Source organism: Macroventuria anomochaeta (genome assembly GCF_010093625.1).
Source record: "Macroventuria anomochaeta strain CBS 525.71 unplaced genomic scaffold BU25scaffold_6, whole genome shotgun sequence".
NCBI lineage: Eukaryota > Fungi > Ascomycota > Dothideomycetes > Pleosporales > Didymellaceae > Macroventuria > Macroventuria anomochaeta.
This window is the reverse complement of record NW_022985367.1, coordinates 136226-163740: the sequence shown is the minus strand read 5'-3', so window position 1 is coordinate 163740 and position 27515 is coordinate 136226. Positions and strand designations below refer to the sequence as shown.

Sequence of the window (27515 nt, the reverse complement as noted above, 5' to 3'; positions counted from 1 at the left end):
AGTGTGCCTTCCCGTAGTACATGCCATGTAGCCGCACTGGTCTGCCTACTGAGCCACCGAGTGTCGGTCTTCTTCGTTTTGGACGTCACTGTGGTGGTGCCGCGATGCATCAGCTTTCGGTGACGGTATCGTACGGGTGCGAGGCGCTGAAGACGCTCGCTCGCCCTGCGTCATCTCGTCACTCGAAAACAAAGGCAGCAGCGGGATTTGGACATGGACAAAGCGTGATTGATCTCGACAAACGGGGGGTAACAATAGGCGAGGTATCTAGTCGCAACGAAACGAAATACAGAGGGCAATCTAAGCGCGGAGAAGAAGAAGAAGAAGAGGAAGAAGAGGAAGAAGAGGAAGAAGAGGAAGAAGAAAAAAGGCAACCGTAGCAAAAAGTAAACCAAAAAAAAGAAAAGGGCAATATGTAAGACATGGCGGGCGTTTTGTACCCAAGAAGAACAACAAGCACAACAAGCAGAAAAGCGTCAACCCGCACTGTTCTACGAGAAAACACCGAGAATGCCGTCAAACCAACAAGTACACCCTCCCGTCCTCCTCCTACGCTTTGGGAGGCGGAGGCGGCGACCTCTCCTCCGCGTCATCATTAACATCGACAATGAACTCGCCCGGCTTGAGCCCGGGACTGAAGTCGTCGACTTCTTCGATCTCTTCTTCCTCCTCCTCCTCCTCCTCTTCTTCTTCTGTGATACCTATGATCTCGCCGCTGCGCCGACCCTGAACACTCGCACCCCTGCTCCCCGCCTCGCCACCGCTTCTGCTGCGCCACGGGTTGGTTGTGTTTCCAGTTCCTATGTTGGGGCCTTTGAAGGGCGAGCGTTTGCGCTTGGCGAACATGATGCCGGGCGAGGGAGGCGGTGCGGTGCCGAACGCTGCACCGCCTTCGTTCAGCGTGGAAATACCGATCGAGGGCGCGCCGGCGCGGACGAGTCGGATGTTAGAGGGGAAGGTGGAGGATGTGGGTGTTGCAGGGAGGACTTTGATGCTGTTGTGCGCACTCTTCGTCTTATGACTGCTGATGTGCCCGCTCACAGTCGACACGCTCGGACTCACAATCGACGCACTGCTCGTCGACGACGCCTTGCTGTGCGTGTGGTGGTGGTGCGGCATACTCCTTATACTGCTCACCGAGCTGCTCGTCGACTTGCGGCCGCGCAGGCCGCCGGATGAGCGCCGGTAGGACGAGCGTGGTGTCAGCGGCGCGGGCGAGGCGGAGAGTCTGCGGATCGAGCCCGAGCCGTGCGTTGTGACGCGTGGGCGGAGCGGCACGTTGTGCGTTGATGGGGGCGGGTGTGTGTAGACCGAGCTGCGGTTTGCGTTGCTGGTGCGTCGGCCGCTGCGCGAGTCGCCTTGGGAACGTGTGCTTTCGGGGATTTTGGGGGATTTTTCGCTGCTGGCTTTGGAGTTTGGGGAGCGCGCGCGTTTTGAGGTTTCCTTGATCCAGTTTCGGAGGGAGAGAAGGTGGTTGATGAACGGTTGTTTTTGGCGGCGCTTGGGCACAAAGCCATTGGGATGGAGGAGGTCGGGATTGCTGCCCACGACTTGTAACATGCTGTTGTGTGATCTCCTCTTGTGTCTGTCGAGATCCTTTGCTGGCAGTGGGGGACGAGAAGATGAGTTTGATTGTCGCGCGTAGCCTCTGTCGATGGGCGTTGGAGGTTGCTCGACGACGAAGTTTGGACTGGAGCTTGACTCTGGGAGATCTGGCAGGTCTGGAACAGGAGGAGCACCTGGGACACTCGTTAACACAGGCACACCGGTCGGCAAGCTCACATATTTACCATGCGTACTCCGCCGGTTGATCGACCTCCCCCGACTCTTGGGCGGATCTCCAAGGAATGGGTAATGCTGACCTTCCTCATCTGTCTCTCTGATAGTTGGCGCAAGTTTGTCAAGGCGACTGCTAGCCGCACTCAGTCTCCTCAAGCTCTTTGCCTCAGCCTCACGCTCCTTGCGTTTGCGCTCTCTTCTCTTAGCTTTGCGTTCCTCCTTCTCTAGCAGTAATGCCCACCATCCTGCCAACGAGTCGCAGCGCTGCGCCAGGACGTTTTCTATAACCAAGTCGATGTCGACTCCGGCAGCTCGCATGCGTTGCAGCACCTCCTTCTCCAGCTCCGTCGAGAAAGGCGCAGGCTGTTGCAGCTTCAACGTCTCCTGCTGGCGCGGCGCATACTCCGACAGCCAGGGGTTCTGAAGTATATCAGCCAGCGTCGGTCGCAGGATAGGTCGTTTCGAGAGCAGCGACTGGCACAGCTCCCTTGCCTGCGGTGGAAAGCTGTCCGGGTACTTGGGCTCCTCTTTCAGTATCTTCATCTTCGTGACCATCTCGTCGTCGTCGTCAAACGGCAATTCGCCCACCAGCAGCGCGTAAAGAATGATACCCAGACTCCACACGTCGACTTTCTCGCCCGCGTACTTCTCGCCCTTCAGCATCTCCGGCGCGCTGTAGCACACCGTCCCACACCAAGTCTGCAGATAGTTGCTTTTCCCCTCATACTCGCGCGTGAACCCGAAATCAACCAACTTCACATCGCCATGTTTATCCAACAGGATGTTCTCGAGCTTCAGGTCGCGGTGGACGCAGGACTTGTTGTGAACATAGGAAACTGCGCCGACGAGCTGGGTGAATATGCGCTGGACTTTGGCGGGCTCGAGGGCGCCCTTTTGCAGGAGATAGTTGTAGAGCTCGTCGCCGGGGCAGTACTCGAGGACCAGCCAGACCAGCTCCTCGGTGACTATGACCTCGTACAGGCGCGCGATGTGCGGGTGGATGAACTGGCGGTGGTGGTGGATCTCGCGCGCGAGGTTGGCGTCTTCTTTCTTTGCCGACTTGAGCACGACCTGTTGCCGTCAGCACGCCCTTTGCCGCGTATATATAGCATCTGGTTGCTGCGCACCTTGGAGCCATTGCTGAGCTTGTGCGAGGCCAAGTAGACTTTCCCAAAGCTGCCTTTGCCGATCAGCTTGCCGAGCGTGTAGTTGCCGACGCTCTTGAGGTCTGCCGCCGCGAATTCACTGGGCGCGTAAGTATATCGTGCGTGCGTGCGCGATTGTGCGGGTACTTACTCGAGAAGCTGCTTGTACGAGTTTGCGAGCTGGCTGGCTGTCAGTATGCTGCGCATGCGCTACCTCCACATGCCTCCCCCCCCCCCCCCTCCCCCCTCCCCCCGCAACGCACCTTCTTTCTCTGTGCAGCTTGTTCAGCGGTGGCCCTGGGATTCATGAGAAGCGCCACTTGTGCGTGGAGACGGGCGTGCTTTCGCCGTCATCTAACACCACCTTTGGATCGGACGATTGGCCTGCGCCGCGTCGTAGTGAAGGCCGCACAAGCCAGGCCGTGGTGCGTGGGATCAAACGGGGAGTCGCTGGCGAAAGAATACGGGGAGGCCGCACTTCTCCGGAGGCTTCAATTTGCGAGTCTGAGCAGCGAGTTTGCGCAGTCGACGATCACAAGAGACTGAGCGGCGTCACCTCCTGAACTCTCGTGTTTGCCCCCCTAGCCCCAGCGCAGATCCTCCGGCACCCTGCCGCAACAGGGTCGTCGACAGCCGTGAGCTATATTTGCAATGGCGATGACTGATCTTTTCTTCCAAGCAATTGGGAAGAATCGAGGTGCACAGCAATATTTTGTGGTAATTTGTTGTGCGACAGCCCCACGAGAATTGATCCTTGCTGTGACGGCCAGACGGCCAGACCCTGCTCAGGTGCACAACTTTGACTCGAACCAGCGCAGCGGTACTACTTGGTCTGTCGACCTTCATTACATGTACTAGTTCGGCTCCTTAAAGCTTACTCCCTATCGGCGCGGCCTCAATGAACGTCTGCCCAAGCTTGAGCATATGCACCGCCTCGCTCACCATATCATCCACAATCTGTTTCGCCGGCTTGATATCCTGGATAATGCCAGCAACCTGTCCCATGAGGAAGGGGATGTCCACATCCTTCCCATCATCCATATCCTTGGCAAGGGGCACAATACCCTTGTCCAACAACTCCTTCATCTCGCCTTCTCTCGAGTGCCACTCGTTGATGTAGTCGTTGTACTTGACTCTCAGCGGCCGCCCGGAAACGACCAGTGTTCGCCCTGTGTCGGTGAAGTCTGCCGACACAACGTTCTCCTTGTGCATCTTCGAGCAGCCGGCTTCTGTGGACGCGACGAATCGTGTGCCTACCCAGACACCCTGCGCGCCCTGCATTAAGCTGCTGGCGAGACTGCGGCCGTTGTAGATGCCTCCTGCTGCGACGACCATGGCGGGCTGGCCGGTGAGTGGTGACTTGTACTTGCGGGCTACATCAACGACGGATGGAATGAGGATGCTGTTTGCAATGTCTCCCGTGTGTCCTGGTAGCACGTCAGTATCCTCCACTCACATGTCTCGTGCGTTCACATACCACCACCCTCGCCGCCCTGCGCGCACACAATGTCTACACCAGCTTCTAGCGCCTTGACCGCATGCTTTGGGTGTCCAACCATGTTCATGATCAAGATGCCAGCTTCGTGCAGCCTCTTGATAGTCCGCGCAGGCGGTACACCGACAGCACTAACAAACAATCTTGCTCCATTCTTGATCGTGACTTCGATAAGGTCGTCGAGCTGGCCATGTGTATAGTCGTGATTCGTTTTACGCGCACTACCACCGACTTGAGGGAGTGCGAGGTCGACACCAAAGGGGAGTGACTTGTCGTTTAGGTTGCTCTTGAGATCGTCGATGATGGACTGCAATTGTTCGGGCGTGTAGCCAAGTCCTCCAATGACACCGAGCCCACCTGCGTTCGAGACGGCAGCGGCGAGTGGGCCGCCGGATGTTCGTGCCATGCCAGCGAGGATGATAGGGTACTGTATCCCTAAGAGCTTCGAGAGCGGCGTTTGTAGAGAAGGCGTCGACATTGTGGAGCGCGTATGGACTGTGTGGATCCGGACTAGAAGAGGTCTTGAAAACTGCGGAGGTAAGAACAAACCACGGAATGCGCGGCGTAAAGTCAGAGGTATGGAGCCCAGTACGAGCTGCAGGGAGAATCTGGGGTTGGCAATGCTAAATAACGGCTGTAGTCAGCCGCGGATTTTGCGGGGGGGGGAGCTGCACCGCTGAACGCCTCGGCTCAGAGACCTTTCGACTCGACACATGACGAAGACCGTGCCGCGATTCTAAGATGCCGAAAATCGCCAGACTGTAAATGTCAGCACAACGAACGTGTTGACGGCTTGGGCTTAGGATCGCCTTCGTATGTCGAGAAGTTGGAAAGTGAAGAACCTGCTATCAGACGAGCTGTTTCGACTAGAAGGAAGATGATAGAGACGTGATGATGAGCAGTCAGACTGCATGCCATTGCCTTGCGAAGAATAATATACACAACGTTGGGCGAAGCCAGTCGTAATTCCAGGCGTTCTTTTGCTTTGCACGTAACAACAGGCGTGGTGCGTAGCTGCACGAAACATCGATCAAGGTGCTCGTGGAATCTGCTTCGCAGCTGTAGGTGACGCTGTACGGGAGTAGCAGGAGACTACCCAGAAGGACTGACTTTGACTTCTAAGACATGACAATTAGCGCTTGACTCCATTTATCTGCCCATTGGGCTGTTTATGGCTAGCAATCCTGCCATTCACAACGTTGTGCGGCGGCGGCGGCGGCGGCGGAGGCGGTGGTACGGGCCCGAATGGTCGACGTTCGGGTGGGGGTTCGATAGCATCCTCTTCAGTGTCGTCGTCGTACTCGCCGCTCCCTTCGTCGTCTTCCTCGTCTTCGTAGTCGTACTCGCTCTCTGTGACCTCTTCGTCCTCTTCAAGCTCCGCCATAGGTACCTGGCCTCGTCCCTGTGCCTGCATCCCACGACACAGCGTCTCGAGGCGAGCGATCTTCTTGCGTTGATCCTCCGCCTCTTTCGTCTTCCTTGCTAGCTCCTCTTGCATCCTTTGCCGCTCCTCCACCATCTCCCCGATATTGCGGTTCGTGATTTCTTTGTGGCGTTGTAGGTTCTGGTTCTCTTTTTCGAGGCGCTTAGTCTTCTTCGACATCTCCTCCATCTCCTTGCGGAACGTGAGGAACAAATCGTTGGAGTTGTTGAGAGTTTCCTCAACCTGCATCTAGTCAGTATTAACCAAGATGCTACCAGAACAACAATGGGAAGCGTTGGGGAGACTCACCTGCTTGAACTTCTCGACGTAGATGTTGAGTTGGGTCCTGAGCTCGGTTTCGGTTTGCGAGAACGTCGACACCTGTCTCGTCAGCTGGTGTGACTTGGAAGACTCGGCTTCTTGTTGTTTGCGCTGCTGCTCCAATCGTGCCATTTGGTACTGTATCTCAAGCTCTTTGGTCCGGAGGAGCGAGTGAAACTGCAGTTCACGCATCTCGTACTGGTCGATGAAGGACTTGAACTTCAGTCGAAACCTGATATCAGTCAGCGTTGTTGTCAACTCCGCACAACAGCACAGCCTACGCTTCATCCAATTCGATGTCGCGCTCATCCTGGCGTTCAGGTCCTTCGGCCACTCTAATGCAATCGTCGACTTCCGCGATCAAGGTTTCGAGCCGCGTGTGGAGCTCGTGCCTTGCCGTTGATTCGCTGTTCTCGAGCTTGTGCAGTTCGTCCTTCAGCTTCTTGTTCTCCTTGGCGAAGTCTCTTGAGAGCTTGTCCAGCTTGTCCTTCATGGTCGTGACCTTGGTCAGTTCTGACCTCTGCGCATCCTTCTCTTTCTGAAGCTGGTCGCCGCGCTTCTTCGCTTTCGAGTGCTCCCGCTCCATTCGCTTCATGTCGGAGAGTAGCTCAGTGTACTTCTTCTGCAGCGCCGTCAACTGGGACATGGGTCCGTCCATGTTGGAGAGGAGCGATGCGATTTCGCGATTCGCCTTCTTGACCTCGCGCTCTGTACAGACACAAGTCAGCCAATGACCCTCGCAGAACGCAGTGACGTGCTGTTCGCTGTCTGCCTCTGCCATACCACGGCAGCCCCACAACATGCAGACACTGCAAGTGGCACGCGACATGGCCCCCCCCCCCCCCCCCCCCCCCCCCTCATCTACCCCCAACCACAAACGGAAAGAGTTGACCCACCGACTTCGAGTTCCTGCTCCTTGTCTCCTGCGGCGTCGAGCTCAAGCTGCGCGATTTTGGCCTGGATCTGCTTCTGCTGCTCTGACGGGTCGGTCGCCTTCTTTCCCTTTCCCTTCTTCGCGGGCGCAGGCGCTGGGTTGTGCTGAGCGGGAGCCATGGCGGGAGAGGGCGAATCCGAGGCGCTGCGACTCGGGGTAGGGTGCGGATGGGACTGAGCGGACGGTTGGCGCTGTTGAGCTACGGTGGCCATAGGTTCGTGGCTGCTCGGTGCGGCGCTTCGGTGTCGTAGTTGCCCTGCTGCGGTCCTCTGCTGGCAGCCAACCTTGTCAGCGGGCGTCTGAACGGCGAGAGTCGACGCTTCAGAGCGCACGAATGCGCATTCGCCGGTGCAGCGGCGCTTCTCGGGCACGATGCGCGCAACGAGGGACTCGTCGCTGACGTCTCGGATCGGCGTCGGGACTCGCAGCGGGTCTCCAGGCGGGCTACAGGGCTCTATGGACATACGCCGGCCTCGACGATATGTGCAGTTCGGTGGTCGCGCCGGGTGGGCAGGGGGTGATTGGGCAGTGTCTCGCGGGCGGTATGCAGCAATGGTGGAGGGGGCCAGCGTCCAGTGCAAAGTCGTTAGTCGCTCGACCGGACAAGCTCCTCATACAAATCTCCGCCACACTTGCCTCAAAGTGCTACTCCAGCTACTGCAGACACCAACCTGCAGCGCTACTATGCCAGACTGCTGTGCCCTATACCCGCTGCACAGATGCAGCACATGCAGACGGCACTGCGATCTCGAAAGCTTAGTAATGGCCACTTTGCCGACTAGTCCAGACGAACGGTAGCATGTGCACCGTCCAATCGGGGCGGGAGGCGTGGGCGTCATTCACGGATGCTTGAACCCCTTCTCACATTTTTCCACGTGTGTCCCTCGACCAGCTCGACACCATCGCGAACCATGCTGCGCACCGCCCGCCTGCAGCTCCGGAATACTCGGCCGACGCCGACTGCCCGCCTGCGACCCGCGCGCGTCCTCTCGCGAGGGTATGCTGCAGTGACGGCTGCAGTGACGGACGTCTCCAACTTTCCGCAGGTCGGAGAGCAGCTCCACGGCTTCACGCTCAGGCGCGTCAAGCAGGTGCCCGAGCTGGAGCTGACTGCGCTCCACCTGCTGCATGACAGGACGGGCGCCGAGTACCTGCACATCGCGCGCGACGATGCGAACAACTGCTTCTCCATCGGCTTCAAGACCAACCCGCCCGACGACACTGGAGTGCCGCACATCCTCGAGCACACGACCCTCTGTGGCAGCGAGAAGTAGGCAGTCCCTGTGTCTGCACATGCACACCAGCTGACAGCCGGCCAGGTACCCCATCCGCGACCCCTTCTTCAAGATGCTGCCGCGGTCACTGTCCAACTTCATGAACGCCTGGACCTTCCCCGACCACACCGCCTACCCTTTCGCCACAACAAACGCACAAGACTTCCAGAACCTCATGTCCGTCTACCTCGATGCGACGCTGCACCCGCTGCTGAAGGAGAACGACTTCACGCAGGAAGGGTGGCGCATCGGGCCTGAGAACCCGCTGGCAGCGGAGACGGACGATCCAAGCGCAAAGAAGCTGGTGTTCAAGGGCGTCGTGTACAACGAGATGAAGGGGCAGACGTCGGACGCAAGCTACCTGTTCTACGCCCGCTTCCAGGACCACCTGTTCCCCGCCATCAACAACTCAGGTGGCGACCCCCAGAAGATCACCGATCTCACTTGGCAGCAACTGCGCAAATTCCACGCCGACCACTACCATCCCAGCAACGCAAAAATCTTGACATACGGAGACATGCCCCTGGCCGGCCATCTGCGAGAGGTGGACCAACGTTTGCGCAGCTTCGACAAGATCCACGTCAACCAGGAAGTCAAGGCACCCATCGAGCTCAACAGCCCCAAGCAGGTCACGGTCCCTGGCCCTCTGGACCCTCTGGTGCCTCAGGACAAGCAGTACAAGACATCAGTGACGTGGTTGATGGGCGACACGGCTGACTCTGTCGAGAACTTTGCGTTGGGTGTTCTCAGCAGTCTGCTTATGAACGGTTACGGATCGCCTCTGTACCGCAATCTGATAGAATCGGGCCTCGGTGCGGACTTCAGCGCTAACACCGGCTACGACAGTGCAGGGCGGAGAGGCGTCTTCTCCGTTGGTCTGGATGCTGTCAAGGCCGAGGACGTGCCCAGGGTCAGAGAAGCTATCATCAAGACGTTCCAGGAGACTCGACAGAACGGGTTCGACGAGATCAAGGTCAACGGCATTCTTCACCAGTTGGAGCTGTCGCTGAAGCACAAGACGGCCAGTTTTGGCATGGGCATCATGCAAAGGCTGAAGCCTAGCTGGTTCAACGGCATCGATCCAATGGATGCGCTCGCATGGCAAGAAACAGTCGACGCCTTCCAGAAAAAGTACGCCGAAGACGGATACCTGGAGAGCCTGATCGAGAAGTACTTGCTCACCGAGAACACGCTCACGTTCACCATGACGCCGTCCGAGACCTACAGCCAGGAACTTGTCGAGGAAGAAAGTCAACGGCTGGCGCAGAAGATCTCCGAGACCACGAGCAGGTTTGCAAGCGAAGAGGAGGCGCAGAGGTACCTCGAGAAGCGCGAACTGGAGTTGCTTGAGGTTCAGGAGAAGGCAAGGAACGAGGATCTCAGCTGCCTGCCCACCGTGCACGTCAAGGACATCCCGCGAGAGAAGGAGAGGAAGCCTCTTCGCCACACCGACATTGGCGACGTCAAGGTGCAATGGCGTGAGGCCCCTACGAACGGACTGACTTACTTCCGTGCAGTACACCGGCTGGAGAACCTGCCAGACGAGCTGAGAGAGTTGATCCCGTTGTTCACAGACGCCCTCATGCGCTTAGGCACGAAAAACAAGACAATGGAACAGCTGGAAGAGCTGATCAAGCTCAAGACGGGAGGCATCTCCATTGGCTACCACTCCAACCAATCGCCTCTTTCGCTCGACTCTTACGAGGAAGGCATCGCTTTCTCCGGCTATGCCTTCGACCGCAACATCCCCGACATGTACGAGCTGTTGCGCACAATACTGCAAGAGACCGACTTCGAAAGCCCAGAAGCCGAAAAGAAGATCAGAGAACTGCTCCAAGCCTCGTCAAGCGGTGCGGTCAACAACATCGCTTCCTCTGGTCACTCGTATGCCATGCGATACGCCGAAGCAGGCATCACCTCCGTCGGTCGGCTGGCAGAGCAGACGGGCGGCCTCACGCAAGTCAAGCTCACCACCAGCCTCGCCTCCCTCGAGTCCCTCGCAGACATCCTCCAAAAGCTCAAAGCAATCCAATCCTTCGTCATCGCGAACAACTCCTCCTTCCGCGTCGCGCTCAACTGCGGCGCCGAGTCCGCAACACCCAACCAAGACGCCCTCTCCAAATTCCTCAACACCTTACCAAACTCCGTTTCGGCTCCGACAACGACGCAAGAAAACACGTACCCCCGCAACGCAAAATCCTTCTTTCCCCTCCCCTACCAGGTATACTACTCCGCCCGCGCTGTGCGCACCGTTCCGTACACCGACCCCGCCGGCGCGCCCCTCGAGATCCTCGCCAAACTGCTCACCTTCAAATCCCTCCATCCGGAGATTCGGGAGAAGGGCGGCGCGTACGGTGGCGGCGCATACGCGCGCGGTCTAGGCGGCGTATTCGGGATGTACTCCTACCGCGACCCGAACCCCACGAACTCCATGAAAGTCATGTCCGAGGCCGGCGCCTGGGCTCGAGATCGCGCTTGGAGTGCTCAGGATTTGGAGGAGGCGAAGCTCAGCGCGTTTCAGGGATATGATGCACCGCAGAGTGTTAGCAGGGAGGGCATGAGGCTGTTTTTGAGCGGGATTACGGATGAGATGCTGCAGGCGAGGAGGGAGCGGTTGTTGGATGTTACGGCGGAGCAGGTCCAGCAAGTGGCCGACGAGTTCCTTGTCAAGACGGCTGAGCAGGCGAATCTTGCTGTGCTTGGGGAGAAGAAGGACTGGGCGTCAGCCGCGCATGGCTGGGAGTTCCGCGATCTCGGTATGGCGGAGAAGATGGAGGAGGTTGCTCAGGCGTCAGGCCTTGCTCCCGAGGCCGCCGCCGCCGCAGCAGCAGCAGCAGCAGCGGCAAACTAATCTTCTTGTATAGTGTATATATGTTGTACGATACTCTACTCTAGCATCATTGGCGTTGGTAGCATGACATCTGGGCCATGGTCGTACCGACGCCCTCACGACTTCCATCTTGTCTTCCCCTTGTTCATACATCTCTACCACCAACACACACCCAGCGCATGAACAGATCCATAGACGTCCAGCCTTTCCCAGTGGCCGCGACGGTCTGTCCCTCTCGAGGGCACTGCGCAAGAACAATCCTCGCTCCCTACCCAGCGTCCGTAGCGTCCGCTTGGGTGGAGGCGTAGCACTCCCTTTCAGAACTGCCTGTTGAGCGAGACTTTTCTCCTGACAGACTAAGTGTGAGGGCACATGTTGAGATATTGGTGCTTCAAGTGATGGTGCGACGTCTGGTTTGTTGGGTCGGCTAAGAGTTTAGATGTGTGCTGGGATCTGGTGCGAGCTCCTGCGGGAACTGGGCGGGTGGGGAGGAAATTGTGGATAATACTTGTGGTTCAGTTGAAATGGTTTGACATCCTTTATCCTGATTTACGCAGAGTGCAAGGGTACACAACGGTGCACAGTGTTGTAGAAGGCCCTATGTTGCAGAGTTACTGCTTGTTTACGACCATGATGCTGTTCCAAGGGTCGCTGCAACGTACTCGTTGTGTTATCGCGATTGTTTGAAATATACAGTTTTGCTCAACTTGAAATTACTCCACGGGCATGGGTTGGTAGGCTCAAATACCCTGCTTGCAAACTGCTGGTCAGTACGACGATAATCGGTGGCGGCTATGACAGATCAGTATGCTGAGCTGCTGATATCAGATCGCCCCTGGCGCTGTTGTACCACCTCACACAACACAAGTCTCGCCGCTTACAGCAGTGCTGCGCTGCAAGATCGTAGTGCGTTGGCATCGACGCTTGCGCACCTTGAGCGCTGCTGCGCGGGAGTTGCACTGATGCCTCGTTGTTAGGTACTGCAAGGAGATCGCAATGACATCGCGAGCAAAGGGGATGTGTGTTGACGATGGGTCGAGATTGCGAATCCGAGTACTCATGGTAGGATATCGCCATGCGACACGCACGTGCGAGATCCCAGTGCCGAATTCACGGGTCGCGGCATGCTACAAGATTGTCTCTTAAGAACATCCTGGAGAGGGGGGCGTGATACCGAATGTCCTCGTTCTCTTGCCGAGGTGTACGGCAGGGTAGGCGTTACTGGGTTGGCGAGAGGTAGCGAAACGTATGAATGTCTCGGATGCGGTTGTTAGATAGAGGCGTGGTCTATCGAGGGTGACGATGATTGTTTGGTGAGTTGAGCCAAGGGGTTCTGCAGCGACATCGCAATGCGGCGCCAGACAGGAAGACCGAGACCTGCATGTGTATCGATAATGGAACCCTCGCACAGAAAGGCGACAAGAAAGAAGCAAAAGCTGCTCGTAAATGCATTGTTCGGACCGTCTCTGCAGCATGGTTGTCAACAATCAATTAAGTGGGGCTCAGAGAGCTCAGCTTGACTTGATTGATTACCTGTGTTCGAGCCTAGCAGTTACTTGTATAGGCTTAACTCCTACTGTCTTGGGTAAGCGCGTGAAGAGAGGGTTCGACTTGATTTGATTGTTGACAACTATGCATGCCAGGGCCTCGCCAATTCTTCTCATCTGGGCTGCGAACCGCACCAGAAATGTCTCACTGTTTCCAAGCACGCAAGGAACGTTAGAGCTGCTCGCTTGGAGTTGCAAATGTGCAGGGTGTGGTGGCGTGCATCAACCTAGTCGGGAGAGGAAGGCACGAGCCCAAGGCATGATCCCACGCATTCATCCCGCACATCTGCTTGTGACAGAACCTTTGAAGGGGGTATGGAAAAATTTCGTGATGACGAGCAGATACTTCGCACAAATACGAGGTACAGTTTTCTCTAAGACCGATTGCCGATGTGGACGTACCTGACTACTTCAGGCTGTGATACAATGCGGTCGGAGACGCATCTGGACGCTGCTGATGCAGAGCGTCGCACAGTTCTCGTATCATTCCGGCTCGGGGGGTCGAAGACTCGAGGAAGTCGGATCGCGGCACGAGGGCATAATCCTTCAGTCCATACTTCCAGTTTCAATCATCCAGACGTTGGAATCCGTCAGGGTGGTATGCGAAACAAGGGTGGAAATATTGTTGTGAAAGTTGTACCTGCATATTACGGTTGAAGAAGGATTGTTCCTGATCAGCCGCTGCATTGGCAATAGCTTCGTAAATGCGAATGGCTTCAGCCTGTAAGCTTCATCTCAAAAGGTCATCCGTCTTCATGTGTTGTTCACGCGTTCCTCATGTCGCCACGTTGGAGAAATTGCGGCCGTGTGAGCTGACCGCAGTCGTTCGAGGACGAACCGTTTTGTGGGGTTCGCACTTTGCCAACGATGCCTGCTAGGATGGTCCTGTTGATTGTGTCTCTGGCAATAATGGGATTCGTATTAGGGACCAAGCGCAGGCTGCCGGCGGTGCTCCGCCAATAGTTTGCAGGATGTTCAAATGTTGGGTCATGAGATGTCACCTCAGGATTCGAACATCGAGCATCGGATACATTCAATGCAAGGCCAGCCTGATAGCATGACAATTCGACTCACCTTGCTATCAAGATGAGATAGCACGGAGCATGAGATAATGAAGAATGGGTCTTGCGACCACATGCCGCATCTATCGCTCGGTTGACAACGAAGGCGTGCACGGGCTGGCGTCTTCGAGAACCGTGGACGGCAAGCGCCACCAGACGTCGCCGAGGCACAACAGCGGCGGCTGCCAGATGAAAGTGGGCGTGGCACCGCGCTCGTGAGACGCGAACCGCGGAGAGAAGCTGCTGCGAGTCTGGGGCCTTGAAGGGTGACAGGTTGTCGTTCCATGGTTTGCTGTCGGCGCACGCCGCAAGACGATGTAATGAGTGCACCGAGTCTGGTGGGGGGCCTGCTTGGACTCCAAGCCCTCAAGACATTGGCCAACTGTCGCCATCAACCTTGCCTTCTCAGGGACCGCAGAGCGAGCCTTGATCGTCGCCCGCTAGAGGGGGGAGGGGGATCAGCGCCCTCGTGGGCGGCGGGACACAGCAAGCATCGCGCGCTTCACTCCAGTCCCCTTTAGCAGGCATGTCTCCACGGCGGAACGTCTGCTGCCGTTGCATCGCAGGCCAGTGACAGATAGACGCAGCCCGCGCCGCGATAGAAGCTCCGCCGCTTAACCAAATACCCTTCCACCCCTAGCGCCTAAGAGATCACTTACCGTCTCTCTGAACCCTGGTCAATTCGCCTCGGTCTTACAGGCGCAGCTCGCTGTGTAAAATAAGCCTGGGCCCTGCCATCTAGGCGTAAGCACGACAGACGGCTTTGTCTCCCAAGACCCTTTCTTCCAGAACGAGCAGCTACGACTCAGGCTGCACTGCAGCGACACCACCCGAGCTCGCAGCGCCCGCTGCAGTTCTCTTTGGTTCATTCATCCCGATTCTCGCTGTCGCTTTCATCGAGAATGGTTGTTGACGACGACATGTACGGCACTGAAAAGAGCTTTGGGAGAGGATCGCAAAACTCGGACTACTATGGCGAGAGCTCAGTGCATCGAGATGGGATAGCCATGAGGGTGCTGGACAGTTTCAAGAGAGATCCGAATTCTTCCATGCTGCCGAAGGGAGGCTCTGGTGCCGATGGAACCGTATACGATGTCGAACAAGCAGCAGCGAACACAGCGAATTCACCACTGGCACGGAGACTGAAAGGTCGCCATTTGCAGATGATTGCAATCGGAGGCTCGATAGGTATGCTGTTCGACCGCGCGAGTCACGATGCACTGTTAAACTTTTGTCAGGTACTGGTCTCTTTGTCGGTTCCGGTCAAGCACTAGCCAATGGTGGGCCAGGTGCGCTAGTCATAGCGTACTGCTTGGTCGGTATCATGCTGTACTGCACTGTTCACGCTCTGGGCGAGATGGCAGTATTGTTTCCTGTTGCTGGATCCTTCTCGGCCTACTCGACTCGCTTCATCGACCCAGCATGGGGTTTTGCCATGGGTTGGAACTACGCCCTGCAATGGCTCGTCGTATTACCACTGGAGATTGTCGCCGCAACATTCACCATCGAGTACTGGACTAAAGACGGGGGCGTCAACAACAACGCCTACGTTGCCATCTTCCTGGTCCTCATCGTCGTCATCAACTTGTTTGGTGTCAAAGGCTACGGTGAGGCTGAGTTCGTCTTTGCCATCATCAAGATCACTGCCGTAATTGGGTTCATCATCCTAGGCATCATCATCAACGTTGGTGGTGGACCAGAGGGTAGCTATATTGGCGGCAAGTACTGGCGAAATCCCGGTCCTTTCCATAACGGCTTCAAGGGTCTTTGCAGCGTCTTCGTCAACGCTGCCTTCGCTTTCTCTGGAACTGAGCTTGTTGGTCTCGCCGCAGCAGAAACCGCTAATCCTCGCAAATCACTACCCACTGCCGTGAAGCAGGTCTTCTGGCGAATCTCCTTGTTCTATATCGTCTCGCTCACTATCGTTGGCCTACTAGTGGCATACGACGAGCCCCGTCTCCTGCAAAACGAAAACGGCGCGAACGCTGTTGCCTCCCCGTTCGTAATCGCTATCCAGAACGCCGGCATCGAGGGTCTTCCCTCAGTCTTCAATGCAGTCATCATGATCGCCGTACTCTCTGTCGGCAACTCTTCCATCTACGGCTCGTCTCGCACTCTTGCCGCCTTAGCAGAGCAACACCAAGCGCCCAAGATCTTTGCCTACATCGACCGTCAAGGCCGCCCTCTCGTCTCCATCGCCTTCGCTTTGGCCATCGGCCTCCTCGCCTTCCTTGCCGGTGCAGACGACAAGCTCCGAGACGGTGTTTTCAACTGGCTCCTCGCTCTTTCCGCCCTCTCCGCCGTCTTCACATGGCTATCAATCTGCCTGGCGCACATTCGCTTCCGCAAGGGCTGGCGCGTCCAAGGCCACAGTCTGTCCGAACTCGCATTCCGCTCGCAACCGGGCCTAATCGGCTCCTACGTTGGCCTTATCTTCAACATACTTGTCCTGATCGCCCAGTTCTGGGTCGCTTTTGCGCCGTTCGGATACGGTGATCTATCCACCCCAGTCCGTCTGCAGCGCTTCTTCAGCCTGTATCTCGCGCTACCCGTCACGATTGCTTTCTACATCCCGTACAAATTCTACTACCGCACCTCGGTCGTGCGGTCGCACAACATGGATTTGCACACGGGCATCCGCGAGCTGAACATCGACGCGCTAATCGAGGAGGAGCGTGAGGAGAGGAAAAAGTGGCCCAAGTGGAAGAAAGTCTACAAGTACGTTTGCTGAAAGCAGACCGTGCTGAAAACAAATACGGCCGAAGGTCTGAGTATAGAACGCTTTGGTGCCGTTAAATTAACGATTCTGTTACTTGCAGCGTTCACGCATCGCATTTCGATTTTATTTAGGGTGGAGTTGATACCAGGCGGCATGCTCTTTTTTACGGCATTGCGCAGCCTTTGCATGTTTTCATGTTGTACGCTATTGTTATTAGAGTGCTGCGGAAAGTGTAAATAGGGAGATTAGATGAGTACTGTTGGGATGATAATGAAGAAGATTGATCAACACAGCCTGAAACACATCGTTTCTTCGACGGTGTTGCGCGACTTGTTCTGAATAAAGAGTGACAAAGCTGTGCTCGCTAACGGGCACGCTGCGCCCCACTTCCACCCACCAAGCCAACAAAAAGACGAGCTGCCCATCCACACGAAGTCCTCCAAGGGAGGAAAAAAGAAAGGAAAAAATGAGGTCTTGCCCGGAATCGAACCGGGGTTGCCGGAAGATACTGAGATGATCAGAATCCGGAGTGATAACCGCTACCTATAGAAGGATTAGTTATCTGTTCAGGATCGAATTGATCAGGGGTACCACATACACTACAAAACCGTGTTGTTGTTCTTGTTGAAGAAAGAAAAAATATTAGTATATATATCTTGCGTGAACAAAACAAAATAGCAGCGAGACGCGAGCCACTGACGCTCATCGCTGCAAAGTGGGGTCTGTGATACAGCACGAACTCCTGGTAAGGTAGTCGGGCTACGATATCAGGAACAAGGACTTGAGCTGGCGTTTTCTAGATTGCGTCAAGGGCTGATAGAAACACAAGAGCTTCTTAATATTGAGCAATATACTCTTTCAACAGCATGTTGGATGCCATGCTACTAAAAAGTTCAAGTGACAAGCGCAGAGTGATTCGTAAAGGCCGCCAACAATGATATTTTGGCCAGGCTGTCCATGGGCACGAGCGCATTGGTAGAGAGCCTTATTGGAATGTCACAAAAACTATGATCAGAATCGTATGTCGCGTCAAGATTCATGTTATCTACGCTCGCTAAGGGTATATACATATGTACATAAACAAGCATCTACAGTTCGACTTGCTCGCCGTCCACGTCGGAGCCTTGCTTTTTTGGCTCCATCTTGGAGGCCTGGATGATCAGTCTCCGGTAGTCGAGGACAGCCTGCTCCAACTCCTTCCTCTTGAGGGCCTCGTGATCTGAATGTGCGACGAAGATGTTGCCCGGTCCGTACAGGTACCGTCTGAAATCACCCTTAAGGTTGGGCACGTCAGTGCCGTAGTTCACAGTGAGCTTCTCGAAGCCCTCGATATCGCAATCGATGTCAACTGGGCCATATCCGTTGCCACTCCAATCAAACTCCAGGTCACCACCTTGCTTCTGTGCGCGAGCCTTTACATCTTTCGTAGCGTTGATGATGAGGCCCTGGACAACCTTTGGTGTACCAGCTGCGAGACGCGTCGCAATCTTTGCGCTTGCTGTCTCCGCGACGACATTGGCTGCCACACCACCCTGAATGCGGCCGAAATTCATGGTGGTGTTGCCGTACTTCTCACTCCAGGGCAGATGCTGTCTTAGCTCAAGCAGCGCGCCCAACGCCTCAACCAGAATATCATTGGCGCTTACACCAAGCCATGGATAGCCTGAATGTGCTGCCTTGCCTGTGGCATGGAGCTCGAAGCCCAGTATGCCCTTGTGTCCGCAGACCAGCTTGCCCTCTGTAGGTTCACCAAAGATAACGATGTCATACTGAGGACGCTTCTCCCACGAGCTGAAGGCCTTCATTCCTTCGCCACCAGTCTCCTCGCCTACAACGAAGAGCAACGAGATGTCGTCGCGCAAGATCTTGGCTTCGCTATCCTTGTCCAGACCCATCACTGCCAGTATTTGCGCTGCAACACTGGCTTTCGCGTCGACACTACCACGACCGCCGATAATGTCGGTAGTTTCATTGTAGTAGTATGGCCAGTACGGTGGAACGGTATCGATGTGCGAGGATAGGAGGATGGTCGTGTCGCGCTTGCTGCCGTAGGCGAGGAGGTTGTAGCGGTCCTTTGCAACTTCCTGCTTCTCTACGGTGAAACCATTATCTTCGAGATATGACGCTAGCCACGTTCCTACTTCGAGCTCATTATCACTAATTGACTCGATCTTGACCAGCTTCTTATGCAGGGCGAGCAGCTCTTTGGATGTTGAAGGGTCGAACGTAGTGACATCTGAAAAAAATGGCTGCAGGATAGCTGCGTAGCTGCCCAGAACCAGGGACAACAATGAGAGGTTCTGAAGAAGCATGTTCAAAGGTGGCGAAGCTGCGGCGCTTCAATTGAATGGTGGAGGCTGGAAAGAGGGGAGCTGGAGATATCGGTGCTCAAGCTCGAGCTTCGCTTCGGCATGACGAGCGCCGAGCGAACGATTCCGTCAGATACCTGCCTCTTTCGTACCCGACATCAACATCGCACAGCACAGAGTGACTACGAAAATATAGAACCAGTCCTCAACTCCTGATTTACAGGGTCGAACCGTTAATGAAATTTCCTAGGACCCAACGCGCACAGTTGTCGATTGTCGAACTTCTCAAACCTCGAAAACCTCGTCTCGAAAACTGCTCTTTCTAACGGGCATGCCGCTATCTCAACTCCACTAGTAAGGTGTTTGATGACTGTCCTCGGCATTGAGACTATAGAGAAGAGTGTATGGTGAAAGATGCGGACACAGGTCAGAAGGTCGAGCTTCAACTTGCATCAGCATGAGGAACGATCACGCTCAGTGACCGAGACGGTATCCTATTGAACATGAGGTCGATCATGCAATACCCACGGAGCAGTTTCATCGATTCAATCACAACCTCCACTGGAGATGTTGCAGTGGCATCGGCAGCTTGCCGCCCTGCCGCTCGATAGATGGGGGCCTTTTAAGCACTGGGGTACGCCGCTGCCAACAAATTGTGGAGAGCGGCACGCTGACGGCACAGGAGAAACATGTCAGGAGGTTCTTTCAGATGTCAAACTCTCTGACATTTGATGATCTAGTCCATATGGTCATTGCAGCTCGAGTTGATATTAGACAGCTGCGACTCGATCTCCCTGCAATGGTACTGCTCACAACCAGGGTCAAGCTTGAAGATGATCGCCCCCTCGCCACCGATTGTCAAAGCCCCCAGCCTCATTGAAGCGATTTATCCTTCAGGCGATTCAGCTAGTTTAATTAGCTTCTTGGGGGGCTTGCGAACCTGGAATCGGAATGAAGCTTACGAATATTTCACGGGTGAGACAGAGACAAGAGCGGCAAAGTTGCCCCAAATGTATGTCGTGGCAGACTAGCACCCCAACCTGCGACTCCTCGTCTGTCGCACTTACAGTTTCAGGGAAAACCTGATAAAGTTCATGACAACGAGGCTCCCGAATATCAGACGACAGGACGTCAGTTCACAATGACTCGCTCCACAGCTAATCGCAATCAATCCCCCAAAAAAATACGCAAACCTTGAATCACGCTTTTTGATCCACACATAGAATCTCTACTTTTAGCATGGGCGCTTAGCATACCACATTTCAGGTGTTGAGTTTGATACCCGCAAGGATTGATCTTACGATGTTCGATCATTGTAGGAGCTGGATCGCCATTGTGGGCCGCGGAACTTGATACCATGAGCCACGTGCGCTTTTGCCTCCACACCACGATGCACGCTCAGCATGCTCAGGAGTCTTTCTTGACATGAAGTGTGCACATGCACGTCGCAACCATAGTTCTGGTACCTGCATACAAAGCGCCCTAAAGTTGCTGCTGTACAATTGCTGTGGCTGTACCTGGAGGAGCTACCGAAACTCTATTTGTCTAGGGTTGCCTCAAACTGCAGGAGCACGCGAATGGCCCTAGCATTGGGGTGCCGGCGTCTGGGGTACGCTGATTGGATATCCGAAGTGTGTTGTCTGGCATCAACGCTGATGGTGCGAAGGCGACCCTTCTCGAAAGACCCTCCTCGGGCCCCCGCAGTCTGACAGTTCTGTAGCAACCTCACTTTGCGAATGAAGACATGAACGAAGACCAATGGGCCTCATTCACCATGTTGCGCGTCAGGATCATGGCAACCAGGAGGTACTATAACGAGCTCTCACGAACAGAAGTGTCTTTTTGGCTGACACAAACTACAGTTTCCACCAAGCTTCCTTGCGCAATCACGCCAACCGCAGATGATCATTGGCAACATCGTTGTCCAGGCTGTCGGTTCCTTGTTCTTCTTTGCGAGAGCGTATTCTCGGGTCGCCATCATCAAAGCGTGGAGGGGAGAAGACTACATTCTTATGTTAGCTTGGGTAAGTCAAGGCATTTGATCAAGTATTGCGAAAACCTCCGAACTCACACTTCAACAGGTATTTTGTACCGGCTACAGCGTCTGCCAATACGGTCAGATCGACAACGGTGCTGGACGTCATGCCATTGCAACATCCATGGAAAATCCTCAGGCCCCCATCACATCCCAGAAGTACGCGTACGCGGCCCAAATCATCCTCCTTCCGGCACTTGCATTGTCAAAGCTTAGCATATGCCTTACATATCTTCGCATCTTCTACACGGACAAACGTGGACGCTATATGATACAGGCACTGATGGTCCTCCTTTTCCTTCTAATCGTACCATTCATGTTCGAAGTCGCATTTCAGTGTCGACCGATTCATGTCTACTGGACCGAAGGACGTCCGGCCGCCAAGTGCCTCCAAGACCTACCAGGCTTTCTCCTTAGCGGAAGCCTCAACATAGTCGTCGATGTTGCGCTCATGGCCATCGTACTACCTCGTGTCCTCGAACTGCAGTTGCATCAACGACAGAAATGGGCTTTGACTGGCATCGTGCTTCTCGGTTCGCTTGCTGTCGTTGCTGGCATAGTACGTATGGTGCGGGTCAGCGGCTCTATAACGATGCCGAACTTCGAACCAAGCTGGGACTCATACGATGTGTCGATTTGGACGTCGACAGAGATTTATGTCAGCCTGTTGTGTGCTTCCGCACCGGGAGTAAAGCCTGCCGTTGTCAAGATCTTACCTAAATTGCTGGGTTCATCTTTCTCACGAAGTCGTACGCAAACAGCCGGACGAACAAGTACTGGAATTGAACTCGGTCTTAGGTCCAAATGGAAGAGGACGACCATCGGCAGTACACGGATAAACAACAGACGACTGAGCGAAACAGGACTGACAACAGCTGATGGACCCTACACAGAAGTGGGAAGCGGCGTAAGCGCGCGTAGTCTGAGTAGAAAGAGCGAGGACCGACCAACAACGGCGACTAGCGAGGGTAAAAGCAGTCATGGTGGCCATATCTACAAGACGAGCGAGATCTCGATACAGACTCATGCGATATAGGAGAAAGTAAAGTTGACAATTCTTAATGTAGTAAAGCATCTCCCGAGACAGTTGGACATGCCCCTCAACGAATCTCGTCCAGATCCAGTAGCTGCATGTTGTGGGACCAAAAAGGTGCCTCTGATTGATCGCCAACAGCATACTATTCGTAAAGCGGCTCCTCCAGGGCTGACCAATGTCCAGCGGAGCCGATTGAACACAGCCTCGTTCATCGACCTGAACGTGCACAAACTCCGGATTTATTTCCATCTGGTCAGCAATCAGACTGTTTGGCTTGCTCTGTTAGGCCGCCGGAGACAGCCAGCAAGTGAAACACAGTAAACGTTCTTTGTTCAAACTGCCTACATATACACATTGAAAACGCTCTTAGCTTCCTTGATTTATCTTGTTTATATCATTCTGACTTTATCAGTCTATACATTCCATCCATCGTGAGTCGCAATCTGGCCCCATCTACAGCTTGTGTAACTTACAACAAAGTGGTCCAGTAGCGGGCGGGATGGCTCGTGCAGGCCGCTCCGCCGCGGGCTGAGCTCCGCCGCGGCAGAGTGCCAAGGTATCAGAAACAAGGCTGACGCTCGAGGCACCGCGCTGCTCGCGCTAGTACGATACCACCCAAAGCTGCAGAGGCGAACCACAAGTTAGCTTTCTTGCAAACAGAGTTGAGCTTTATCGCTTGTGTTCTACGTCGGCCTATCGCTAGGCTTTACTGAGCTTACAGGTTACAGCACAACTAAACCACGGGCCGCAGCTTGAGTATCCAAGGCACCTGCATCTAACAGACCCTCGTGCACTTGCAAACCTAGTAGCTAACATCTTCTATGCTTGCTTGCGGAGCAGCTTCCACAGTATCCTGTGCCGCCTCGAAACTGACTTGACTGTACCTGACGAGCGACTATAACAGCATCGCCAACGTTGCACGCTTGCTGGCCTGCCTGCGCCAATTCTGTCCTAACAGAGGCACTGCCCTTCGTCTCTGACTTTTTTTTTTTAGAGCAGCGAGATTGTCGCGCAAAGGCTGACACTTAGAGTGTTCTGTCACAAACACCGCTTCATAGCCCGAGAATGCTTTGAGTACCACGCCCTAGCCTCGTTGACGGTTTTGTGCTTCCATATGCATGCGCTCTCGCTTCCAAACAATGTCACGCTCAGCAGCTGCGTCTAGCAGGAGGCATAACAAAATGCTTTTTATGCTGAATATTGCTTCGAACTGTACATGCAATCATTGCTTGCTGTCTGACGGTCGAAAGGGACACTTATTGAGACACCATTCTCACCTATTTGCTCCACACCTCGAACTCCCTAGATCTTGCAAGACACTGCCCTTGTCTCCAGTAATGATTCAGCACTTTGGGTCAACCACACCGTTATGCCGCTTCTCCAGTTTCTGTCTTGCAGTATATACCCACTCGTCCAATACCATCCACAGCCAAAGAACTGCAAACCAGCCAGCAACAACAGCACTCCCCATCAGACTGAGCACGCTGAACCAACGAGACACATACCAAATCGAAACCCATTGCACCGCGACCAACTGCTCGACCGCAAGCGCAACTTGCATAGAGCTCAGAATCGTAGAGACCAGAGCAAACACGAAAAGGATGGGCCCGTACAGTCGCGCGAAGAAGTCGCCATACTGTCCATGCACCTGCTCGAAGTGGAACTTGCGAAGCAGCAGCGGAGCGTAGAGGTTGAGCCGCGTCAGCCTCAGCTCGCCAAAGCAGTACCTCCTCGACACAGCAGAGTCGTCTATGCTGCTGAGCTCTGATGTGAAGCGACAAAAGGACGGCCAGTCCACGTCCTTGGGAATGAGGCTGAGGTGCTCGTGCTGAGCGATGTTGAAGTCTGTCTCGTGTCGGATCAAGTGGCGGTATGTGCGCAGGAAGCCAGCCGCAGCCTTGCGAATGCTGCTTCTGCCCTCACCTAGCCGGTCTGAAGGCTCGTCCAAAAAGCCTTCCCAGAACGCGTACGATAGAAGGTACCGTGGAAGGGGCTTGATGAAGATGCGGTTGTGTATCCATACAAGGTGTAGCCGAGGCTCTTCTGTGACTATGATTTCGCGGCCCTTGACCCGTTGTCGATGCAAAGCATTGATGTTCTCGCTGGATGGGGTGGTCATGATCCACAAGCGAGGCGCCATCGCCTCAAGGTCTTGAGAGAACAAGTCGTCCATCAGAAATGTTTTCATGCGTGGTACGTCGCTAAGAGCGATCGAAGGCTGGCTGGGCAAAACACCATCCTGTGGCGCTCCAGGTGCGGGCGTAAGATCGCGAACAAGCTCTGTCGCTCTCGAGAACGGCGGCATGACGGCAACAAGAGCAATGCGGTTGCAGAGGAGAATCTGCTTGCGTAACTGGCGGGGAAGCGCTGATGTGCTCGAGACAGCACTGCCCAGCTCAGCGCGGCTCTGCCTCGCCACATGGAAGCATGCGCAGCCGCCAGCCGTGCGCCGTTGGCCATCATCTTCAGCCTTGCGTCTCAGTCTGGATGCCTTCTGGTCATCACCTCTCCACCTCTCCAACCTTCCTGCTCTTCACTTTGTTCGTTGTTCTCGTCGTTCACTTCCTACCCCGCAGTGTGGGTACACGAACAGCAATGGTGGGTCGACGCGCGGACCGAAGCGCGCCAAACAACAAGCAAGGCTAACTCGGCTCCAGGTCCGGCTAACGACCGACGACGACATTGGGCTAAGAGTGCTCCGCGACGCACCAGCAGACGCTGCTGAGCCCGTCGACATCGTCGCAGTGCACGGCATCGGCGCGCACCCAGAGGACAGCTGGTGCAAGAATGTCGGCACGGCGGAGAGCCCGCGGTGGGTCAACTGGCTGGTGGAGCAGAGCATGCTCCCGGCGGTAGCTCCCCAGGCGCGGATCATGCGGTACGGGTACCAGTCGCAGTGGTTTGGCGAGGGGGCGATGCGGCAGAAGGCGTCGACGGTGGCACAGCGGCTGCTGCTGGCCTTGCGGCGAAGGCGAGCGGTGCGGACAGATCTTGCGTCGTAGAGAGGTAACCACAGCTAACCCTACTAGGAGTACCCGTTTCGGCCGCTGCTCTTCGTAGCGCACTGCTTTGGCGGGCTAGTCGTGCTGAAGGTGGGCTGCTTACCGAAACCGTGAGACATAGCTATAACTAAACGCCTGCAGGCACTCCTGGATGCCCGACACCACGAGAGCGAGTGGCCCGGCGTGTTCGCATCGACCACTGGCCTCATCTTCTTCGGCACCCCCTTTCGAGGCGCAGAGGGGATGAGCCAGGTGGAGATGCTGGCGGCGGCGCAGCGCGAGTATGAGCAGGACGAGATACAGGCGGACACGCTGGGGATTCTGCAACCGGGCAACGAGTTCCTGCAAGAGGTGGTGGACCAGTTTGGGAAGACGCGCGGGCTGGCGAACAAGGCGCAGGTGGCGTGCTTCTACGAGCTCAAGACGAGCAATGTGGGCAGGATCGTGGGCAAAATAGACCGAACGGTAAGTTCAGGACAGCGAGAGTGTGCAGTGCTGTCAGCGCTGACTGTCTTTGTAGCGATTCGTGGTGAGCGAGAGCTCTGGCTGCCTCGACCTGTCTGACGCGACGAGCAAGTTCTCGCTGTCGCGCACGCACTTCGACATGAACAAGTTCGGGAGGCCGACAGAGGAGGACTTCGAGACGGTGAGTGACGTGGTGAAGGGCATGATCAAAGCGTCTCCAGGCCTGATGCTGGCTCGATCTCAATGTAACTACAACCCGCAGTAGCTGCTAAGGAATGCAAAATGTTGACTGAGCGTAGCAAGCATTGACAAACACAAAGTCGACTTCAGCCTCAAGGGTGTGCCTGTGGGGAAGTTTGCAGAGCGGCGAAGGGACACGCAAGCGCTAGAGCAAGCACTTCTACCGCACAAGGGTGTGAAGAAGCGACGGTTGCTGGTAGGCTACGGGCTGGGCGGCGTGGGCAAGACGCAGCTGGCGGCTAACTTTGCCCGGCGACAGCAGCGGAGCTTCTCGTCGGTGTTGTGGCTAGATGGGAGTAGCGAGAGCAGCCTCAAGCAGAGCTTTGCGACGTTTGCGAGCCGCATCCCAGCAGGGCAGATCCCCGAGGCCAGCAGGCTGTACGCCGCTGGCCTGGGCGGCGACGTCGACGCAGTGGCGAGGGACGTGATAGACTGGCTGAGTATAGCAGACAACAGCAACTGGTTGCTCATAGTAGATAACGTCGACCGAGACGACCGACGGCGCGAAGAAGACACGGAGGCGTATGACGTGGGAGAGTACCTGCCGGAGGCTGACCACGGATCGGTGCTGATCACGACCCGTCTTTCGCATCTGGGCCAGCTCGGAGAGCAGTGGGAAGTGAAGAATGTGGACAAGGAGCAGGCGCAGACCATCTTCAAGACGTGGTACGGGAGAGGTGTGGGTGAGCATCTCGGAATGTAGCTGCAGCGTCTGCAATGGGCGCAGCGGCAGCAGGCAATACGGTGACGCTAACGCCATCACAGGTCAGGAGGCCGACGAGCTGCTGGGACTGCTCGATGGGCTGCCGCTGGCGCTGGCGCAGGCTGCTGCGTACATGAGCGAGACAGGCATGGGCTTTAGCACCTATACTCGGCTGTACAAGGAGCAGTGGCAGGAGCTGATGGAGTCGCATGACGGCAGACGGATACCGCTGCGGAGCTACGCGAACGGCAGCGTGGCGACGACCTGGACGATATCGTACACGGCTGTCCGGAGAAGGAACGAGGAGGCCGCGAACCTGCTGCTTCTATGGGCGCATCTGGACAACAAGGGCCTGTGGCATGGACTGCTGGCCGCAGCATCACACAAGTCGACTGTGGCTGCAGAGCGAACAGCAGCGTGGCTTGGAGAGACGGCGCGCAGCGAGATGGAGTTCACCAAGGCCGTTGGGACGCTCCGGAGCTACTCTCTGGTAGAGGAGGCGGGGGACCAGACAGGCCACTCAACGCATCCGGTGGTGCACCAGTGGGCGCTGCACATGCAAGACGACAGGCAACGGACCGCGCTGTCGCGGCTGGCAGTTGTGCTTGTTGGGCTCGCGGTGCCGATTGACACCGAGAGGAAGTACTGGAAGACGCAAGCCCGACTTCTTGCGCATGCCGAGCGGTGTGAGAAGAGCGTAGTGAAAGAGGACATGATGGGCCAGGGAGCAGAGAATGGAGCTCGCGAGCAGGAGGATGAGCAGTCACTGCTGTGGGCAGTCCACAACCTAGGTGATCTTTACAGGGACCAGGGAAAGCTCGACAAGGCAGAGACGATGTACACACAGGCGCTGGATAGCAAGAAGAAGGTGCTGGGAGAAGATCACACGTCGACACTCGACACAGTCAACAACCTGGGCCTCCTCTACAGTGACCAGGGAAAGCTCGACAAGGCAGAGGAGATGTACACGCAAGCGCTGGAAGGCTACAAGAAGGCGCTAGGGGAAGACCACACGTCGGCACTTGACACAATCAACAACCTGGGCAACCTCTACAGGGCCCAGGGAAAGCTCGACAAGGCAGAGAAGATGTACACGCAGGCACTGGAAGGTTACAAAAAGGCACTAGGGCAAGACCATACATCGACACTGCGTACGTCTAACAACCTGGGCCTCCTCTACAGCGACCAGGGAAAGCT

At 55.6% G+C, this 27515-nt stretch overlaps 11 protein-coding genes and 1 pseudogene across 12 annotated transcripts in view; 6 read left to right on the top strand and 6 right to left on the bottom strand.

The window, feature by feature from the left end:
- Nucleotides 1-233: 233 nt before the first annotated feature.
- Nucleotides 234-3459, bottom strand: BU25DRAFT_407906 (kinase-like protein). Its single transcript, XM_033705673.1, has 4 exons — nucleotides 3188-3459; nucleotides 3076-3104; nucleotides 2907-3024; nucleotides 234-2850 (listed from the first exon to the last, which is right to left on the bottom strand). Exons 1-4 carry the CDS (start codon nucleotides 3230-3232, stop codon nucleotides 550-552), a joined length of 2493 nt encoding a protein of 830 aa, XP_033564804.1. The 5' UTR covers nucleotides 3233-3459; the 3' UTR covers nucleotides 234-549.
- Nucleotides 3460-3791: 332 nt separating this feature from the next.
- Nucleotides 3792-4897, bottom strand: BU25DRAFT_334782 (2-nitropropane dioxygenase; the record flags this gene model as incomplete). Its single annotated transcript, XM_033702548.1, has 2 exons — nucleotides 3792-4351; nucleotides 4402-4897. The coding sequence occupies 2 exons, from the start codon at nucleotides 4895-4897 to the stop codon at nucleotides 3792-3794; spliced, it is 1056 nt and encodes a 351-aa protein (XP_033564803.1).
- Nucleotides 4898-5551: 654 nt separating this feature from the next.
- BU25DRAFT_334206 (beta-taxilin) lies at nucleotides 5552-7309 on the bottom strand (the record flags this gene model as incomplete). Its single annotated transcript, XM_033702522.1, has 4 exons — nucleotides 5552-6085; nucleotides 6152-6395; nucleotides 6445-6871; nucleotides 7060-7309. The coding sequence occupies 4 exons, from the start codon at nucleotides 7307-7309 to the stop codon at nucleotides 5552-5554; spliced, it is 1455 nt and encodes a 484-aa protein (XP_033564802.1).
- A 421-nt stretch (nucleotides 7310-7730) lies between these two features.
- Nucleotides 7731-11296, top strand: BU25DRAFT_407904 (uncharacterized protein). Its single transcript, XM_033705672.1, has 2 exons — nucleotides 7731-8367; nucleotides 8417-11296. The coding sequence occupies exons 1-2, from the start codon at nucleotides 8009-8011 to the stop codon at nucleotides 11220-11222; spliced, it is 3165 nt and encodes a 1054-aa protein (XP_033564801.1). The 5' UTR covers nucleotides 7731-8008; the 3' UTR covers nucleotides 11223-11296.
- Nucleotides 11297-12743: 1447 nt separating this feature from the next.
- On the top strand, nucleotides 12744-13578 carry BU25DRAFT_243840 (uncharacterized protein). Its single transcript, XM_033701552.1, has 2 exons — nucleotides 12744-13110; nucleotides 13164-13578. The coding sequence occupies exons 1-2, from the start codon at nucleotides 12834-12836 to the stop codon at nucleotides 13403-13405; spliced, it is 519 nt and encodes a 172-aa protein (XP_033564800.1). The 5' UTR covers nucleotides 12744-12833; the 3' UTR covers nucleotides 13406-13578.
- An 825-nt stretch (nucleotides 13579-14403) lies between these two features.
- BU25DRAFT_243760 (amino acid permease) lies at nucleotides 14404-16616 on the top strand. The gene is made up of 2 exons (XM_033701550.1): nucleotides 14404-14997; nucleotides 15048-16616. The coding sequence occupies exons 1-2, from the start codon at nucleotides 14712-14714 to the stop codon at nucleotides 16538-16540; spliced, it is 1779 nt and encodes a 592-aa protein (XP_033564799.1). The 5' UTR covers nucleotides 14404-14711; the 3' UTR covers nucleotides 16541-16616.
- A 381-nt stretch (nucleotides 16617-16997) lies between these two features.
- On the bottom strand, nucleotides 16998-17081 carry BU25DRAFT_t35 (annotated as a pseudogene). The gene has a single exon. The product of its transcript is annotated as a tRNA-OTHER (tRNA).
- Nucleotides 17082-17573: 492 nt separating this feature from the next.
- BU25DRAFT_243721 (Zn-dependent exopeptidase) lies at nucleotides 17574-18880 on the bottom strand. The gene has a single exon (XM_033701549.1). The coding sequence runs from the start codon at nucleotides 18838-18840 to the stop codon at nucleotides 17617-17619; it is 1224 nt and encodes a 407-aa protein (XP_033564798.1). The 5' UTR covers nucleotides 18841-18880; the 3' UTR covers nucleotides 17574-17616.
- A 1330-nt stretch (nucleotides 18881-20210) lies between these two features.
- On the top strand, nucleotides 20211-21910 carry BU25DRAFT_407898 (uncharacterized protein; the record flags this gene model as incomplete). The annotated part of the gene is made up of 3 exons (XM_033705671.1): nucleotides 20211-20643; nucleotides 20700-20861; nucleotides 20919-21910. The coding sequence occupies exons 1-3, from the start codon at nucleotides 20596-20598 to the stop codon at nucleotides 21906-21908; spliced, it is 1200 nt and encodes a 399-aa protein (XP_033564797.1). The 5' UTR covers nucleotides 20211-20595.
- A 1155-nt stretch (nucleotides 21911-23065) lies between these two features.
- On the bottom strand, nucleotides 23066-24485 carry BU25DRAFT_407897 (uncharacterized protein). The gene has a single exon (XM_033705670.1). The coding sequence runs from the start codon at nucleotides 24211-24213 to the stop codon at nucleotides 23251-23253; it is 963 nt and encodes a 320-aa protein (XP_033564796.1). The 5' UTR covers nucleotides 24214-24485; the 3' UTR covers nucleotides 23066-23250.
- On the top strand, nucleotides 23938-25885 carry BU25DRAFT_243492 (uncharacterized protein). The gene is made up of 5 exons (XM_033701546.1): nucleotides 23938-24506; nucleotides 24566-24886; nucleotides 24941-25000; nucleotides 25052-25620; nucleotides 25675-25885. Exons 1-4 carry the CDS (start codon nucleotides 24279-24281, stop codon nucleotides 25472-25474), a joined length of 1032 nt encoding a protein of 343 aa, XP_033564795.1. The 5' UTR covers nucleotides 23938-24278; the 3' UTR covers nucleotides 25475-25620; nucleotides 25675-25885.
- The window catches only part of BU25DRAFT_243551 (TPR-like protein), a 4274-nt gene continuing 1933 nt past the window's right edge, over nucleotides 25175-27515 (top strand). The window contains exons 1-4 of the mRNA XM_033701547.1: nucleotides 25175-25620; nucleotides 25675-26298; nucleotides 26381-27270; nucleotides 27397-27427. Of these exons, the coding sequence (XP_033564794.1) occupies nucleotides 25515-25620; nucleotides 25675-26298; nucleotides 26381-27270; nucleotides 27397-27427 (1651 nt within the window). The 5' untranslated portion in view covers nucleotides 25175-25514. The remainder of the gene's footprint in view (nucleotides 25621-25674; nucleotides 26299-26380; nucleotides 27271-27396; nucleotides 27428-27515) is intronic.

Bases quoted from the DNA above. Each gene is read 5' to 3' on its own strand.
- BU25DRAFT_407897 (XM_033705670.1), bottom strand. From the start codon at position 24,213: ATGCCGCCGTTCTCGAGAGCGACAGAGCTTGTTCGCGATCTTACGCCC.
- BU25DRAFT_407904 (XM_033705672.1), top strand. From the start codon at position 8,009: ATGCTGCGCACCGCCCGCCTGCAGCTCCGGAATACTCGGCCGACGCCG. The intron at 8,368-8,416 runs GTAGGCAGTCCC...ACAGCCGGCCAG, and splicing joins ACCCTCTGTGGCAGCGAGAA to GTACCCCATCCGCGACCCCT.
- BU25DRAFT_243840 (XM_033701552.1), top strand. From the start codon at position 12,834: ATGCATGCCAGGGCCTCGCCAATTCTTCTCATCTGGGCTGCGAACCGC. The intron at 13,111-13,163 runs GTACAGTTTTCT...TGACTACTTCAG, and splicing joins ATACTTCGCACAAATACGAG to GCTGTGATACAATGCGGTCG.
- BU25DRAFT_407906 (XM_033705673.1), bottom strand. From the start codon at position 3,232: ATGAATCCCAGGGCCACCGCTGAACAAGCTGCACAGAGAAAGAAG. The intron at 3,105-3,187 runs GTGCGTTGCGGG...ACAGCCAGCCAG, and splicing joins AAGCTGCACAGAGAAAGAAG to CTCGCAAACTCGTACAAGCA. The intron at 3,025-3,075 runs GTAAGTACCCGC...TTACGCGCCCAG, and splicing joins TCGTACAAGCAGCTTCTCGA to TGAATTCGCGGCGGCAGACC.
- BU25DRAFT_243492 (XM_033701546.1), top strand. From the start codon at position 24,279: ATGTGCTCGAGACAGCACTGCCCAGCTCAGCGCGGCTCTGCCTCGCCA. The intron at 24,887-24,940 runs GTGCGGACAGAT...CCCTACTAGGAG, and splicing joins CCTTGCGGCGAAGGCGAGCG to TACCCGTTTCGGCCGCTGCT. The intron at 25,001-25,051 runs GTGGGCTGCTTA...AAACGCCTGCAG, and splicing joins GCGGGCTAGTCGTGCTGAAG to GCACTCCTGGATGCCCGACA.
- BU25DRAFT_243760 (XM_033701550.1), top strand. From the start codon at position 14,712: ATGGTTGTTGACGACGACATGTACGGCACTGAAAAGAGCTTTGGGAGA. The intron at 14,998-15,047 runs GTATGCTGTTCG...AACTTTTGTCAG, and splicing joins TGCAATCGGAGGCTCGATAG to GTACTGGTCTCTTTGTCGGT.
- BU25DRAFT_243721 (XM_033701549.1), bottom strand. From the start codon at position 18,840: ATGCTTCTTCAGAACCTCTCATTGTTGTCCCTGGTTCTGGGCAGCTAC.